The following is a 17,024-nucleotide window of genomic DNA, read 5'->3' as shown; positions in this document are numbered from 1 at the left end:
TCCCTGTTTCAAACTTAATTTAATTCTTATGGAGAGAGTCCCTGTAGGAGCAGCCAAAGTTTAATCAGTAACACAACAGCGATTTAACTCAATTCTCAGTATCTTAGTCATATGGAGAAGCTGCTGCAACTGATTAGAAAGCTCATGTCATTGAAATATTGCATGGAAGCATGAAAATTCCAGTGAGGAAAGGCAACAGTCACTTCATCATTCCAGATCCCATGTTAACGCATCACCAACTCTCCCATTCAAAGCCTTTTTAGAGAAATTTAATAGTTGGGGCACTAATAACCACCCACAACCCTTAATTCCAAGTGATTATTCTGAGCACAAATTAACAGATCTGGGCCATTACTACCCCAAACTGAATCATTCAGAGGCGGGGAGGGAAGAAAAAGGGCAATACTCCATGGGAATGCCTCAGGATTAACTGCTTTTGTACAGTTCCAAGCACTTTTGTCAATAGCATCCCTTGTGTAATAAATTCCTTTTCTAGTTCCTTTCACACTGTTTACAGGCAGATGACTTAGAAGACTGCAAAATACACTCAAATAAGATTTTCCAAGTTACAAGAATCATTTACTTCAGGTAATTTTATTCTTTATAGCCTCTACATATTTGAATTTTTACTTGATAAATTCATAACAATGTGTAAGTATTAAAAAACAAACACAAATCAAAGCCAGCAAACAGTTGGTCCCCAAAGAATAAAGCAAGCAATCAGTTCAATAAACACACTTGATTTATTTTGTATAAAAAGGGTTAAGTTTACAACTAAACTTTTATAAAAAGTTTAGCATGATTAAGTACATCATTACACTTTTTGCAGAAATGTATATTTCTGCCACTATACAAGAAAACTCTAATTAAAGAGTTCACAAGGTTTCACTCATATATATATATTTATATATAAATATATACACAGCATTCAGTCCTAGGTTTGTGTCAAAAAGGTAATTTCTGACCACAGACTTTCCTAAAAAAACTGAACACTGGATCCTTCTGGTACTCACGCTCCACCTTCGGAAAAAAAGGCAAAGTCTGCTTTAAAATGGGCAACTCCTTGTGAGATTTTTGTTTCGCTCCCCACGTTGGGAATAGTATATAAAGGAAGCCTTCCAACTAGGGAAAGGGTATTTAAGAGTCTCTTCATAAATAACTAGGTTCAGTCCAAGTTGAAAAATGGGGTGGGGATAAAGATCAATCTTGATTTTTTCTTCTTTTTTCATTTTAAAAGGTCCTTTTACTTGAACGTGGATTTCTCCCCCTCCAGATACAGCTGAAAAATAAATTCAGCACCTCAAAAAAAAATCCTGTAGACATTTTCTTGTGCAAAAGAAAAAAAAATCTCATCAGTGGAACACCTGCAAGAGATTGAAAAGAGGCGTATTTAGGAGAATGCTAACAGGGCAGAGATCCGGACAGACTGGCGCCAGAGAGGAAGCCACAGTTTGAACATTTAACCAAACACTCAGAGATTGGGCAAACCCTGGCGTCCAGATGCAACACATACACGCTCACACACTCGCTCTCAAGAGCACAAATTGAACATAAAAATAACATACACTCCAGGGAAAGGCTAGAAAGAGGATTCTCAGTCCAATCTTTATTTAGATCTCTGTAAACGCAATGTTCAGAGGCGCCAGTCTGCCTCTTAGAGCAATTATTTGATTAAAAGCAGTCACTTATTTAACTGATAGCGCAGACAATCCCACATCACAGAATTCAAGGAATTGTGCCAAGATTCCCAACTTAATCAGTCACTTTGGCCCAGGAAGTTAAGGCTCCAAGAACAGATAAGAATTTGCATTAAGCAGCGAGCAGGATCAGAGGAGCCTGTATTGCTGGGTGAACCTTAGCGACACACACACACTCAGGACCTCAAGACTCAGTTAATAGTCTCGTTTCTCACCGATTACAAAGGCATCTCCTAATCAACTTTTAGGACCTATTTTTAGCACTCGCCATCACGCCTCCCATTCCCCAAAGAAGGCAGTTTTTACCCGAAGTTTAGGAAAAAGGCGCACCGCACTCACCGTTTGATTCAGCCACAAAGTGCTTTGCTGTCGCTCGACATGAGCTCTGAGGGGAACTCGGACGCCTGCGAGAGAACAAGAGCAGGGTGAGGGCGAGGTGGGCGAGCACTCCCGGAGCGGGAGCGGACTGGACGGTCCCGGCTCCCGCAGCGCGTCCCCGCGGCACGGCCGGGCGCTGTCACCGCCGCCAGCGCCAGCGCCGCCCGAGCTCCCCGAGCGGGCAGGCACTTACCTGTAGCGAGAGGATGCTGATGTCTGTGTTGAGCGTGGTCAGAGGAGTTCTGGAGGAAGGGTTCTGCCCGGGTCTCTGGTGGTGCAGGCTGACGATGCTGGGGTGCGAGTCCAAGGCGATCTGCAGGTCCAGGATGTAGTCGATGACGTGCTGCAAGATTTCCATCTTGCTCACTTTCTTGTTCTGCGGGATGCTGGGCACCAGCTCCTTCAGCTTGGAGTAGCAGTCGTTCATGTTGTACAGCAGGCTCATGGGGTCATCCACCGGGGTCTTGCTCCGGGAGATGCCCAGGTTGTGCTCCGAGAGGCCGGTTTTCCTGACGGACCGCACCGGGCTGAAGGCTTTCATGCTGGCAGGCGGACGGAGAGCGCGATTCGGGCGGGCTGGTTGGCTAGCTAGCTAGCTGGAGCCTGCGGAGCGCTGTGCTGCCGCTCTGGCGCTGCCGGAGCTCGCACTGAGGGCCGGCGCTGCGCGGCCGCTCTTATACGGCGGCCGCCGCCGGGCCCGGCCCGCGCTCGCTGCTATTGGCGGCCGCCGGCGCGTCCATCACGGCGGGGCGCCCTCACTGGTGGGGCCTTCCGCCCGGGCAGCCAATGGCGGCGGGGGGCGGGGCCGCGCGCACAGCTGAGGGAGTAAATAGTGCGGGAGCGGCGCGGGCCCGCGCGGGGCTCCTGCCCGGCCCCTTGGCATCGCCCTGCGCTCCCTTGGCATCGCCCTGCGCTCCCTTGGCATCGCTCCGCGCTCCCTTGGCATCGCTCCGCGCCCCTCTCCTTCCCTGCCTGCCCTCCGCCGCACCCCGCTCTCTGCACGGTCTCGCACGGGTGTGCGGGGCGGCGCCAGGAGCGCGGTGCGGGATGCGCGGGTCCCCCTGCAGCGAGGGTGGCGAGGGCTGAGCTGTCCCCAGGTCACCGTGAATTGGAGCATCCCGGCGGTGTTCGCATGTCCCCACTTAGCACACGGCAGCGAAAGTCTATGGCCGGGTTTGCAGCCAGCGCTGCAGGCTGCGGCTGTAAGCAGGGATGAAATAAATCAAGATTAAACATAAAATAAGCTTATAAACCCCACTGCAACTTTCTGTCCTGGTGAGGACGGAACATTAACGCACCAGCAGCCAGGCAGGCGTCAGTCCTAGCGCCCTGCTTCCTGAGAACAGGGCTACTTCAGATGATGCTATTAATTGGAGATCATTAAGCAAATCTGCATATTGGAAGTGCATTTACATGTATTACCCTTGAAAGGCTGCTCATCTGCGCCCTATCAGTGCTCGTGACACAGTACTGCCATTAATTATGCATAGATTGTTTCTGGTGACAAATGCAAATGCTTACTACACGCTGTACTTTTAGCAGCTTTTGGATGCAGCCAATGAGACATCTTCCACAAACATGCCAGAGGAAAAAGTTTTCGGGGTTTTTCTGTTTTGTTTTGTTGAGCTGGAGAAGTGACTTTGTTTTTTTGTTCTTTTATTTTTTTGTTTAAGTTTAGTTCCATTGTATTTTCCTATCTATTGCTTATGCTACCGGCTGTGTAACAAACGGACAGAGCTTCCACCTTCCATTCCACACACTACCTAAGGAAAGTTCAACTTTCAAAAGCGTGAACGTATATACACAACTAATAGAAATGAAATTCTGCACAAATCGCAGCAATTCTCTAATTGTAAAATCACACAGATGCTTAAAACGCGTTAGTGTTCATTGCAAACAAAACCGTAGTAAACGCATACATCCATAAAATCAGTGAGGATTGTGCTGCCAATCACAAATATTAAAAGCAGACAAATACTAGATTTATCTGCGCGGTTGTTGCATAGCTACACGAAGGGGGTCGGGGCTGTGTGAGAGGAACATTACGGACACTTGGAGACAAAGCTGGGAAGAGCCACATCAGGTTTTTTTCCAATTAACGTGGCATTCCTGAGCTGGTGGTCGGCTATTCTTTTAACAGGGCACTTTGGTGACTGTCACACCAGGGTGTTTGCCCCGGGGCTGTTCTCCGGGGTGGACTGGAGGCGGTGCTGAGGCTGACAGGAACACAATTCAACACGTTCTGAAACACGGAGGGTGAAAGTGAATCTCGACATTCAATCTGATAGGAAGACAAGTATACTGTTCAAGTGCAGTTACAGAGAGTAAATAATAATAAAAAACACCCTGTCAATTAACGACTCACTTAAAATCACGACTTAGGGCGTCTTCAAGCTTTACATCTCTAAGATATCAATTGGTGGTGGTACTTGACCTGCGGCCACAGGTTTTGGTCCTGCATTTCTGTCTAATGGAGACACCAGTGGAAGAAATGTTGAGTGGTTTTGGTGTAATAATAACTAATGCAACAATGCTCATGCTTGTCGTTCTTGGACAGCGGAGCAGCAGCGGCCGGCCGGGCGCTGCACAGGACCCCGTATTCATTGCTTTCGGTTTTCTACGCCAAGGGCTTAGCACGCCTTTTGGAACACCGGGAAGTTGTGTGGAGAGGCTAACCTGGCTATTTGCTCTGTCATCAAATGACTGTCATGTGCGCTTTTTTGCACGCAAAGGAGAGCCCGCGAGCAGCCAGGCTGCGCTTCCCCGAAGAGAGCGGCTGAAGTGGCTTTCCCTAACATTTCATTCCCTCAATTCTGCTGTTTTAGCACTGCAAGCTTTGCGCTCTGACACGGGCCCCAGGAGCGGTGTCGCAGCCGTGGCGGTCCCGCTGCCGAGCGAGCCGGGGGGCTGCGGGGGGGAGCCCAAAACCAGTGGAGGGGGAGCTGCGAGCTGCTCCTCGGGGGCTTTTCCAGGACCTGTCCCAGGCAGCTCCGAGTGCCTCGGGAGCCGTACGTCCCCCTCTTAGTTTTCAGCCGCCACTTCAGCAGCCGGTTCCCAGCCCCGAAACGCCGCCGCATACATCTGGGAGGAACCGCCGCCACTCGAAGCCACGCACAAAGCGCCGCTTTCGCCTCCGCGCCCCCGGGATCACCACCGCGGGGCTGCGCTCCGCGGGTGCGCGGCTCCCCCGCCCGGCGCCGGCCCGCGGCGCGCTGGGTGCGCGGAGCGGCGGCGGGAGCGCGGCCGCCCCGGGGGCGCCGTCCCCCCCCGCGCCCCCGCGCCCCGCCCCGCGCCCGGGGCCGGCCCGGACTGCGCGGCGCCAGCCCCGTGACATCAGCCCCTCGCCGCCGCCCCCCCCGCCCGCGCCGCCCGGGCCCGGCGGCGCCGCTCAGGCGGCTGCCATGGCGACCGGGGCTGCGCCCGCGGCGGCGGCCCGGCCCCGCTTCCCCCTCCCGGGCGCACCTGCAGCGGGGGCCGCCGCCGGACGCCCCGCCATGCCGCGGGGGGAGGACGAGGGAATGTGGGAAGGCGGGGGGGGGGGGCGCCCGCAGAAAGGAGAGAGGAAAGAGTAAAACGGCGAAAATCGGGGACGGACGAGGGGGGAAAGGTGCTGTCGCCGCTCGCCCCCCAGCCCGGCTGCCCTGCGGGGCTGGGTTGCCTCGACCCAGGCGGGAAGGAGCGGGCTGCGCTTCCCAGGCTCCGATGTAGGGTAGAGAGGGGGGGTTCGGTCCTGCCGCACCCCTTCCCCCCCTCTCTTCCCCCCCCAAAAAGTGTATTTTCACGGCTTTTTTAAAAGACTGCCTATTCTTTCGCCCCGAAGGTGTTCTCAGCGCAGCCCCGGGGTCGCACAGTCACCCCGGGCCAGGCTGCCCCCGGTGCGTGTGCGGGGCTCCGGGCGGACCCTGCGGGGCTGCGCTGCCGCCCCCCTTGGGGACCGGCACGTTCCTCCGCGGCCCTGTCCCCTGCCTCTAATGAAATCTATCTAAAACATCCAGTAATAATGTAAATAGCTTTAATTGCCGCGTATTTAAGCCATCAAACCAGACTACAAAAAAAAAAAAATCTGTTAAAATTGGCCCTGTTCCAAGTCATTGACACCATCCAGCCTGTCCAAGCGGGGTGTCCAAATATGTTTTGATACAGGAGTTTTCAGTGTACCAGGTAAAATATCTCGCAAAACCCGGCCGCTTTTAACTACCGCTCCCTTCTGTTTGCCTCACGTTTCTAATTCATTCAAAGAAAAGTTGTAGAAGTTTGGGGGTTGGCTTTTTTTTTTTTTTTTCCTTTCTTTTGAGCGGGAGAGAGAGTAATGCATGCAAAATATTTAGTTACAACTTCTGCGAAAGGCACCGATCTGTAACAGCATTTCTACTTTCACAAAGGATTTTCCTGTTACTTTTGTTCCGGTCACAAAATTAAAAAAAAAAAAAAAAGGCGAAAGAAGAAGAAGAAGAAGAAAAAAAAAAAACTTGGGGGAGAGATAAGGTCTGGAAAACAATCTGGAATTGCCAGGCTGTTGGTGGGAGCTCTGCGGGGCTGGCGTCAGGAAGTCTGCACCGCCTTCTATTACTGTTGATCCAGCTTTGTGCAGCTGCACTCAGTACAATTAGCTTGTAGAAACAATCCTGCTGTAGGCAGCCTCTTCCCTTCAAAGTGCTTTTCTATACTGATCCCCTCACATCATGATGCTGGAAATCAAGTCACAAGCCGACCACTGTTTGGCCAACATCATCTGTGGGAATTCATTAACCTCCATCTCGGAGATGCAACAAGAGATTGTTTGTCCAGAACTAAACTTACAGCTTAATATGATGTAGCCCATACAGGAAAAAACCTGTGTCCTCATTTTTTTTCCTCTTTTTTTTTTTTTTTCCTTTATTTTTCTTTTTCTTTTTTTCCCCTTTCTTTCTTTTTTTTCACCCTGTCCATAACAAGAAACACATTGTGCAGCTTTTTCTTCCTTTTTTTTTTTTTTTTTTTTTCTTCAGGGGGTGGGGAATGTAGCTGAAACCAGGCAAGAGCCGGCTCCTGCTAAAAACTTTGCCATCGAACTGTTTTTTGGTTCATCGGGCTGCAGTTTCCATAGAAGCAACTTATCCCCGCGATCATCTTGTCGGGTGCACTTCGCAAGCTCATTTCCCGTCTGAGCTTGCTCCGCTGCTCTCGGATGCTGCAGCTGACACATTTCCTCCCCGTGCACTTTGCACCCACCTCATCCTTGCCCAGATGCTCGGGGCTGATTGTGCCTAAAAGGGGGTTTCAGCACACTCCGCAGCTGCCTTGGGGGAAGGGACTTTTTTTTTTTTTTTTTTAATTTTCCTTCTACTTCTCCGCGTTTCCCACCAGGCCGGCAGCAGCCCCTCCCCGTGCCCCCGTCCCCAGCGCTGCAGACCCGGCTGGCAGGGGCGCGGCTGCGGCCGCTGTCCCACGCGGGTGCGACCGCAGTCGGTGCCACCCGGCCCGGCCCGGCCCGGCCCGGCCGCGCGTGGGACAGCGCTGCTGTGCCCGGCTGGGAGCGGGGCTCCGCGCCCCCGTGTGCGTGGGCAGCCCCGCAGCGGCGGCAGCAGGGGACATCTCCTGCTCGCACGGCGGGCTGCGCACAGCTGTGCTGCTGGGAGCAGATCCTGCTGCCCGTGCTGCCCCTGGCAGGGCTCCTCTGCTCTCTCGGGCACAGGGGCTGGCAGCACAGCTCCCTCGCCTCCAGCTCCTTCGGTGGGCACGGGAATGCCCTGCCCACCGTTTCCACCCACCCCGCTCCGAAACTCTCCGGGTGCTGCTTCAAGGAACGTATGGGTCCTCCCCTGAGACCCATTTCCAAACTCCATTCTCTTCTGGGCCGTATTTGCAAATGCCACAGATCTGCCAACTTTTAAGATCTCTTTTCCTCTTTCCTCATTGTGCCTTTGAATAATGTTGCTTTCACACAGCATCGTTCCCTTCATCCCCACTTTTAAGCATCCCTCATCTGCTGCTGTTAATCCCAAAGCGTGTGTTGTTGGGATGCTTTGGAAGTATTTTGGAAAATCATAAATGTTTTTTCATTCTTTTGAGACATCTCCATTTTGGACAATAGGAAGGGCAGGCCTTTGTTTGGATCCTCTTTGGACATGTGTATCATTTTATGATCATATTCCTAAACTGCTGCTGTGCAGTAAAATGACTTTTACTCAAACTGTGTTTTCCAGCACCACCCTGCATAGATGTGTGTTTCCATGTGAATTGCATGGTTTTGCTGCAACATTTATATCAAATCCAAATTCAGATGCTTTAGTTCTAATGTTTATTTCTATTTTGTAGGATTTCTTTTTTTGTAATTAGGACCAGTGCCAGGGCTATTGCTTACCTGATTCTACTTGAAGAAAATTTCTGTGAAATCTTTCTGAGAGCAGCATCTCTCTGGCATAGTGAGTTCTAATGGTATAAGGTATTAGATCAATGTATTAACTCTTACTCAAAACGAAATACATTTCTTTTTTTTTTTAATCTTTATTTTATTAATTCAACATATATGTTTTAATTATGTTACATATCGTCCTTTTTAAGTGCTTATAGTGAACCATTTAGGTGGTTCTCTAACTTAGCATGGTTGTGCTGGGATCAAGCAAGCTCACTTATTAGTGCATGGCTTATGTAGCAGATGGTTTTCATCTAATGTAGCTTTTTTACCTTTAAATTAATGTAGGTCTAAAATGTTGCAGATTTTGCACTCCCCACCAATTCTCTGGAAAATCTACTCAGGATAGAAAAGGGAGAAGGGGCCAGGCAGGAGATAACTGACACTGCCTGATGTGGAATAAGGAGTAAACCAAGGAGTTAAAAAGGGGTTTATTCTTTTAGTTAATTATCCAGCTCTGCTCAGTCTCCCACTTTGGCCCAGTTTTATCTTTAGGTACAGGCCTGTGGGAATAAGATCACAAAACACTTGGCTTAATTTCACTGAAAAAAAGGAGGGATTGAGAATTGGCTTGGTGGGAGAAGATTTTGCAAATCTGTTCCAGTTATGATTTTAAGCACATGCACCCCACTCCACCCCCCAAATTGGAAAATTATGATAATTTCAAGTATAAGTGGGTTTATGTAGTATGTTCCGTATGTTTTGTTTTTCCTCAATCATAACAATGTTTCATGAACATGGAGGAGAAATTGAGTCTGTGCTGCAACCGACATCTAATTGTTGGTCAATCTGGCCTTCCTGTTGTCTTCAGGAAGAATACCTGAGTTCCACGATGGAAAGCTTTGTAATATTAAGCAGACAGTACCTAATTTAACTTTTCCAAAGCTATTGTTATAGGTTATGTCAACACAGGACCCACAGCATTCTCAGCCCTTTTTAACTAATGTACAGAAAAAAAAAGTATGGTCAGGAGAGCCTAATTTCGCTCAGGGTTTGGGTCCTGGAAGTGGAGTTTAACAAAATACATGCACCACATCCCAAATGCACGTGCACCCTCACAAGTCCTGTTGAACCACGTGAATTCTAGTGAAGTTTCCTAGGCTGTTAAAACTTTGCTTCTTTATTGGCCCGGAATGAGCATTATCTAGGTTAAGCTGACTTTGTTAGTGACTGTCGCCTGCATAAAGCCACCTGGGACACACAAAATAGGTATGTGTCTGAATCTCTGGAGAGGCCTGGGCCAGGAGGTGTGTGCAGGATCATGGTTAAATGCACACTGACAGCATGGAGCTTAGCACAAGGTGCAGCAGCTGGAGCTGCTGGAAAGTTCAGGGGCAAAGAAGGAAAAGAACTGCTGCTTTCTCATCAGCAATTTTTCTCATGAGAGCACTTGTCCTGGAAGCGAGTGATGCAGATTCAATGTTCTCCTCATCAGAGGTGATATAAACTCCCTCCTGCTTGCAAAGCAACCTTAACGACCAGAGATAAGGCTAAGGTGGAGGACACCCACCCATCCTGTTCAAGCTTGCCACAGTAAAGAAACAGATGCAAATTTGAGAGGGCCAGAGGCATTATAAACAAGAGGGAGCCTAACGCTGTAGCTCAGGGGTAAAGGCATCTCCTGGATGGCAAGAAGCCTGAAGTCTGGGCCTGCTGGCCTGGCAGACTCACCCATTCTTGAGAGTGAGGTTCATCTCACCTTATCTTAGCTATTTAGAGGTTTTATGTCTCATCTCTCTATAGTCAGTGGGAAGAAAGAACAAGAGACACCTGCAGAGAGTGATTCATTCTGTGCCCATCTGACACCTCTCTCAGGATGGAGTGAATCTCCTCGCTGGGGGCCGTTGCTCGCCATCAGTTCTCAGCAGGAGCCAGACAAGCAATTTCAGCCAGAAGCCTGACTTAGAGGTGCCAAGTGAGGTGGATTCCACTGTGGATGACTAATTTTTCTGATTCATCATACCCGAATTTAGTCTTTAAAATTTGGGTATATAGTCAAAGTTAGTTGGGTTCTGTCTCTGTATCATGGTCATTCCTTCCATTGGGAGGCTGGACATGGAGAGCTAGGGTGAAAATGTCTTGGGATGAAGTATTGCTGAGCCTGTAGAGCCCAAGGGCTGTGTGTGTCCCTAGTCTGAGCTTGTGGATCCTGGTGCCAGGTGTCTGAAATGTAAGTTTGGAACTATTACATGTCATTTTGTGCACTTCTTTTGTGGATGGTCCGACTTGAAGCACTATGTACTGCTTCTAAGGGAGGAGCTAGATGTGTAAAATATGCATAAAATTGTTTGAAAATATTACAAGGCTACAATTGGGATTTCCACAAAGCTGAAAGGCTCTGTATTTAAATCAAAGAAAGTGAAGTACTATGGAAAATAGACTAAGTGTATACTGAATTTTATGCACTTGAATACTTAGAAAAATCTGTCTCTAACTTCTACAACTGGAGGTTGGATGCCTTAAAAACATCACCTTTAATACTAGCTCTGAAGAGATTAGCCTGTAATTTTCAGTTTCAAAAAGCTATAGTTTTCAAATTTTTGATAATGTGGAATAGTGCTGCAGCATAAATCCCAACTATGTACTTGATTGTTTCATCAGAGATCAGCAAAAGGTCACCCAGCTTTCTTATCAGATTACTGGAGTGCAAGTGTTTTCTGTGCTGGTCTGAGTTTGGTGCACACATATTCTTTGGAAATGGATGATTCCAGAGAAAGACAATTTTAGTTAAAGGTCACCAAAGGCTTATTGTACAGTCATTTTGCAAATTTTAGATTGTAGAAACAATTGTGGAAAATAAGTGTCCAGTTTGGCAAAATTACAGTAATATGTTCTCCTGATGCGTTTTTAGCTACAGATACAATTGGAAATGATGCCACCACATTGTTCATGTCAATCACTCCATAAAGCTCAATGCCTTCAACTATTCCAAAACACATGGTTGAGAAACTCTTCTACTTCTTTTATCAAAATACAGAGGGTATATTACAGAGTTTAAATTTGGCAACATAAAAATAATTTAGAATGGACTAAAATTAAATTATTTAAGGCCTCAAGATATTGTTTACAGCAGAGACAAGAGATCTGAAAATATTAAAAAGATGCACAAACTTGTTGCAGCACTTTGAGCCAGAACAAAACAGCTCCGTTTATACTTAGCTGAGATCTCAGCTGTCCTCCATTGAACAATCAGAATTTGGACTTTTAGCAGTTTCTTTTTTTTCCTGCCTTATCACTCTGCTTGTTTTCACTTCATTAGTGATAGTTTTGTGTTCCTGATTCCCTTTCACAGGTCTCTTGGCTCCGGAGATGGGATTCACCTCACTTGATTTATGGCATATGTCTGGTTGATGTCTGCATCTAAGCTTGTCTTTAAAGACTCAGTTTACAGCCAATTGAGAAAATCGTTGCTTCTATGATGACTTATTTCTACCTAATACAGTAGTCTAAAAGCCTATCTCTGTCTTTCATACTGTCTTGATTTCTGAGTCCAGCTGTCCTTAGCCCAGAAGTTCTCCACTGTGTTCTTTTTTTTCCCTCTTTTTTTTTTTTTTTTTTTTTTTTTTTGGTGGGTAAGTGGGTAAGTGTATGTGACTTGAGATGTTTGACAGCATTGAGAAGAATGAGCAGGGGCTAATAGCCCAAGAAGCTTTTCTGATTGTGTTTTGGTGGAGTGCTGGGGTTTTACAGTCCACAGTGTGCAACCTCTAGACTAGATGCTCATAGTTGTAAGTTTTGTGCATTTCTACCTGTTGTTATTCTGCCTGTTGTTAGCTAAGCAATCTACACCAGCAGGGCTGTGTATTCCTTTGTGGCATAGATGGGACTTACATGGGGAGGGAGGTTGTTTTCTGTGTAAGCCTTACCTCAGCTGCTATAGAAGGTATACAACAAAGGAAGATGCTCCTTAAAACAGCTGAATTATATCCTGGAGGACTTAATCCATGTCTCTGCCACAAAATTTTGGGTTTTTTATGGCACTGATGGACAAATCACTTGGAGCAGACCTGTGTCAGGAGATTGTTTATCACATGGGATGTCCTTAATCCAATGGGAATTGTCCTTAAAGATCTAAATTACGATGAAAACACCACTTGAAGTAACAGGTCCCATCGATCACAAGTTTGGCAGCCAGAACTAGAGTTAGTAGCCAGTACATTTTCTGACCAGCTGCTTCACATATTGCCATAGGTTTAAAGATAACAGGGTGGGGGGGTTTTTTTGGTTGGTTTTGTGTTGGGCTTTTTTTTTTTTTTTTTTTTTTTTTTAGAAGGAAATATCCCTTTTGAGGTAGTACAGAATATATTCTAATAAATGTGGGAAAATATTCTGGGGTGGAAGAAGTCATAATTGTAATAATGGGCGTTCTGGTGTCCTTTCCAGTTTTTCAAGGCCCATAGATTCCACCTTCTGCTCTCCAGCTGAGAAATCACAAGGTGGTGCAGTGACAGTAGGGTTACTGCCAGAGACCAGAGAAAGTACCAGTCACAGCTGGATGAGGACTTGGAGCAGCAACAAGGAAGTCTAAGGATTAAAGGGGAACAGGAGAGGGAGAATCCAAGTTTCAGATTTCTTCGTCAATTTAGATTTCTTTCATTTGAAATGTCAAGCTAAAATAAGCAACACTATCCAGAAAGTCAATGCTTCTGAAGAAGTTTCTTGTATTTCTGTCTCCTGTTAGGACAACTTGTGAGGTAAACTGTGATGATTGTAGCCCTGAGTAAATTAGTTTGCTAGGTTATGGGAGACATAAGTTCTGGGTGAGTGAGTGAGGTTCTTATAATCCTCAGATAAGAAACACTTCAGAAATGGTCATTTGGGACATTCACCTGGTGCAATGGGAATTCTAAATTCCAGTCTAAACTGGAAAGAATGGGATATGAAGCATTTGATAGGCCTTGTAAGCACCAGACCGCTTCTCTGAGAATTTCATGAGAAAATGTTCAGGAGAATAATCTTGGTTTTCTTCTTAGGCATGATGGTGTTTCTCTTTATGTGAGCTTCTGCTTTGTTTTCAGAAGTGCTTTTATAGATTCTATTAAGGAAAAAATGTCATGGGAAAGTTTTCGGTAATTTTTTAATTGACTGGGTATTTTTTTGCTGTAATGCAGATGTTCCTTTTTTAAACCTGATAAAGGCATAGCTACTTGGGGACATGATACTCTCTGCTCTGTACTGCGAGCAGCAACACACCTTGCAGAATTGTTTTAAGGAGCAGTCTGGAGTGTGCCAATTTCTCTCTTTTCTGCTATTTTGGTAGTGTTTTGTGGAGTGAAGCACATGTATATAAGCTGCAAATGTACATTCCTGTATAGAATAAGCAGGCTGTCTGTGTGAATCAGCTGTTATGAGGGTGGCTGTGGGTAAGACATGAAACAGGCACTGGAAACTCCTTTGATGGAGACTCAGAAGATGCTTTACACCTATGGGGCCTGATGCAAATTCAGTGAGACCCAGGAAGACTCTCCCTGTCAGGTCAAGCTTTGGATTCAGCTTCAGGTGTGTTTGTGAATGTGCATGTGGGATGTGGCTGGTTCTTGGCTAGTGTAACAGGTGCCTGTGAGAGCAGAGAGGGAATTTGTTTCAGTGCTCTGGGTTGGCAAATGAATTTTATCTAAAGCTTGTCACTTGCACATAGCCAGCCTGCTCACGTTCTAAATAGATTCTGCCCTCAGATTGTAAAGAACAAGATAATAACATTATGTTATGTACTTGAGAGCTAAATTATTTTAAAAGTCTGAAATTAGCAGATGAGGAGGAATTTATTTGCCAAATACATTTCAGAAGCAGCTTGGGAAACCTGTCAGAGCCCATCTTTAAGTGCTTAACTAGTGGCTGTTCAACTTAATAGCTCTGAAGAGTGCTTGCAGTATGAGGGAGACCAAAACAAAATCCCAGAATGCATGAGATTTTCTTCCAAACAGCAAAAAATACCATCAGTTCACAAACCAGATTGTTAAAGAGAAAAACCTGCATCTACAACCGCTAAGTTCACCCAACATCCTCTGTGCTCCAGGCAAAAGAAACCTCTTGCTCTTTTTGTGGACTCTTGATCTGCTCTTTCCAGTTCTATTAACTTATTGCTTAGCTGAACGTGACCTTTGCTCTGGTAGTGATGCTGGCCTGTACCACACATTCGTCCTTTTACCGCAGAGATATCCTCACCTTTTCCTGTGTCCTATCATCCATGTGGGGGGCAGAGGTCTGGAAAACTCTTTCCAGCCACTTGCCTTCAAATCACTCCTTAAGATGCAGTCCACCCCTCATGTCTGTGGGGCTTTGCTGACAGGAGCTGGGCAGAGTGGAAGTTCAGTTGTTTTCTAGGCAGCCTGTGTGAAAACATGCTCAGGTTATTCCTACTGCAGATCTGCTGTCATTCCCTTTCCAGCTGGGGACAAGGCCATGATGCCATCAGCTGTCATTGGAAGATGACACAGACAGGAGCAGCTCTTGGCTCTGCTGGTTGGTACCTTCCCTCTCCTCCACTCCCAACTGTCCCAGTTTGCTTTCAGCCACCATGCTGCTTCCATCCTTCCTGGCTCTGGCACATCTGCAAATTCAGCTCCTGTGCCTGGCTGAGGGACTAAGGCAGAGTCCCTCGTTCCAGGCTTTGTTAGCACATCTTGGCTGTAAGCATCGAAGATCTCTTTTGGGGAGGTGACTTTCATGCATATGAAGCCACAGATCTTAATCATTCAGAGTGGCAGAAAGTCTTTCCTCCTAGTTGATATTACTTGCCCAACTCCATATGGAAGGGGACGGCATCCTAGCTAATCAGAGCTTCAGACAGGCAATTCTTCAAATTGTTTTAGGATTTTTAATTAATATTGTAGGCTTCAGCATCATGTGGCAGACAGCCAGTATCAGTCATCTGACAATAGCCTTCACCATCTATCAAAAATGAGGGAATTCCTCTCATAAGCTCCAGAAGCTTCTGTAACGGGTGAGATTGCTGTTTGCAAAGCATCCTGCAACATTCAGCCTTGCAGGTCTGCTGATTTTTAAATTATATAAACAAAACCCTGTAAAATCCGCATAGCCCAAAGACAGTGACTTCTGTTTATACTGTCCAGATCACAGATGCTGAGCATGAATGCATGAGCAGTCCTTTTGTATGGTGTTTGACACTTTCTGTGGCTGTCTGCACTGTTTTTTAATATACAGAATCCCTGATTCTCCACTGCCTTGCACCCTGTCTATTCATTCTCACCCCTGTGAAGTGAGGGTAAAACACTATCAAAACAAAATGGTACCATTTTGCATGTTTTATACTCAGTTTGTTCAGGTGTAAATAACGACAGAAAGAACGGGGCAGAGCAGAACCTGACCCGCAGTCTGTCTCTCAGTGCGTCAGGGGTCTTGAAGTGGGGGGATGACAGAACAAACACAAGCTGTTACCTTGCCATTTTTGCTAATGTTTTAAAACCAGGCAGCTTGTGAGGATGACAGATGCAAAAGTCAGGCAGTACTTGTTCCTGTAGTCCTCACGTGATGTATTCCCCTGGAGCAATAGAAGTGGTACCTGTGGTGTGGATGGGTGCTAATGATAGCTGGGATGGGAGCAGCGTTGTCAGTGATCTTTCTGAGTTGTTCAGCTGCTCCACTTAGCACTGGAGAAAGAAAAATCCTCTGTACTTTCTGCATATCTTTGCTGCACCTTGGCTTTTATAAATGTTTGTAAATGGAGAGTGAGCTCTTCAAGCTGTGGTAAGCCTGCTACTTTGTCTCCTGGGCCCTGGACATGAACAGCACTCACATCTTTTTAACTTTATAAATTTTTTTTTGTCATTGTAGCGACAGAAAACTGTACTCATCCTAACAGACTTTCTATCATCCTCTAATACTGCCTTTATACAGCTCTGCAAGTAAGTACCCACACCTTCTTCTGAAAAAGAGTATCTCTTTTCCCTTCCCATCTTTCTTTTTGCACAAATCCCAGTGCTGACACCTTCCTTGCTTTCCTGAAGAACACATTAGACCATCCTAGACCACTCTGTTTTCACCAGGGTACAAGAATTCAAGTATACCAGAATTTAAGTACAATTATGATTTTTTCATAAGATATCGTTATTACTTCTTGTGATATAGCGTACTTCACCATTAATGCATGAAAAACAGTGTGGTATTGCACAAAAAAATAAAAATCCACCCTCCCTTAAAAAATACCCAAATAATCAAAAAATGCATATACTAGGATAATAATGGAGAAATACTGGCAAGATCTGAATTAAATGAATGTTGCATGGGCTGTTGTAGTAGGTAGGAATAATGAGCAGAAGTTAGAGTCTCTTTGAAACCAGAACAGTAAATATTTTTGCTTATCAACAGTTGAAATCTCAGCCTTACCATTGCATTAGCATTTCCACTCATTTTTAGAAACAGAGTGAATTTTCATGACTCATTTGAGTGCTCTTTAACTATTTGTATGCAAATGTGACTCAAACTTTCTCACAGTCACATGCTTCACCCTCCTGTTGGAGTTCATGCACAAATGAGTGGTGGTGTTCCTTTTCCTTATAAACCTTACCTTTCCTAGACAGTCTTGTACCTTTCTC

General features: G+C 46.3%; 1 protein-coding gene across 1 annotated transcript; it reads right to left on the bottom strand.

Moving 5' to 3' along the window:
• Positions 1 to 724: 724 nt before the first annotated feature.
• On the bottom strand, positions 725 to 2,721 carry ID2 (inhibitor of DNA binding 2). Its single transcript, XM_033055654.2, has 3 exons — positions 2,269 to 2,721; positions 2,037 to 2,101; positions 725 to 1,364 (listed from the first exon to the last, which is right to left on the bottom strand). The coding sequence occupies exons 1-2, from the start codon at positions 2,614 to 2,616 to the stop codon at positions 2,045 to 2,047; spliced, it is 405 nt and encodes a 134-aa protein (XP_032911545.1). The 5' UTR covers positions 2,617 to 2,721; the 3' UTR covers positions 725 to 1,364; positions 2,037 to 2,044.
• Positions 2,722 to 17,024: the final 14,303 nt, after the last annotated feature.

This window comes from Catharus ustulatus, chromosome 3, assembly GCF_009819885.2.
Source record: "Catharus ustulatus isolate bCatUst1 chromosome 3, bCatUst1.pri.v2, whole genome shotgun sequence".
Lineage (NCBI taxonomy): Eukaryota > Metazoa > Chordata > Aves > Passeriformes > Turdidae > Catharus > Catharus ustulatus.
The sequence above is the reverse complement of the archived record's forward strand: the minus strand, read 5'-3'. Positions and strand labels throughout refer to the sequence as shown.

Excerpts from the sequence above, each read along its gene's own strand:
- ID2 (XM_033055654.2), bottom strand. The coding sequence starts at position 2,616 with ATGAAAGCCTTCAGCCCGGTGCGGTCCGTCAGGAAAACCGGCCTCTCG. Across the intron at positions 2,102-2,268 it reads TCAGCATCCTCTCGCTACAG|GCGTCCGAGTTCCCCTCAGA; the intron begins GTAAGTGCCTGC and ends GTTCTCTCGCAG.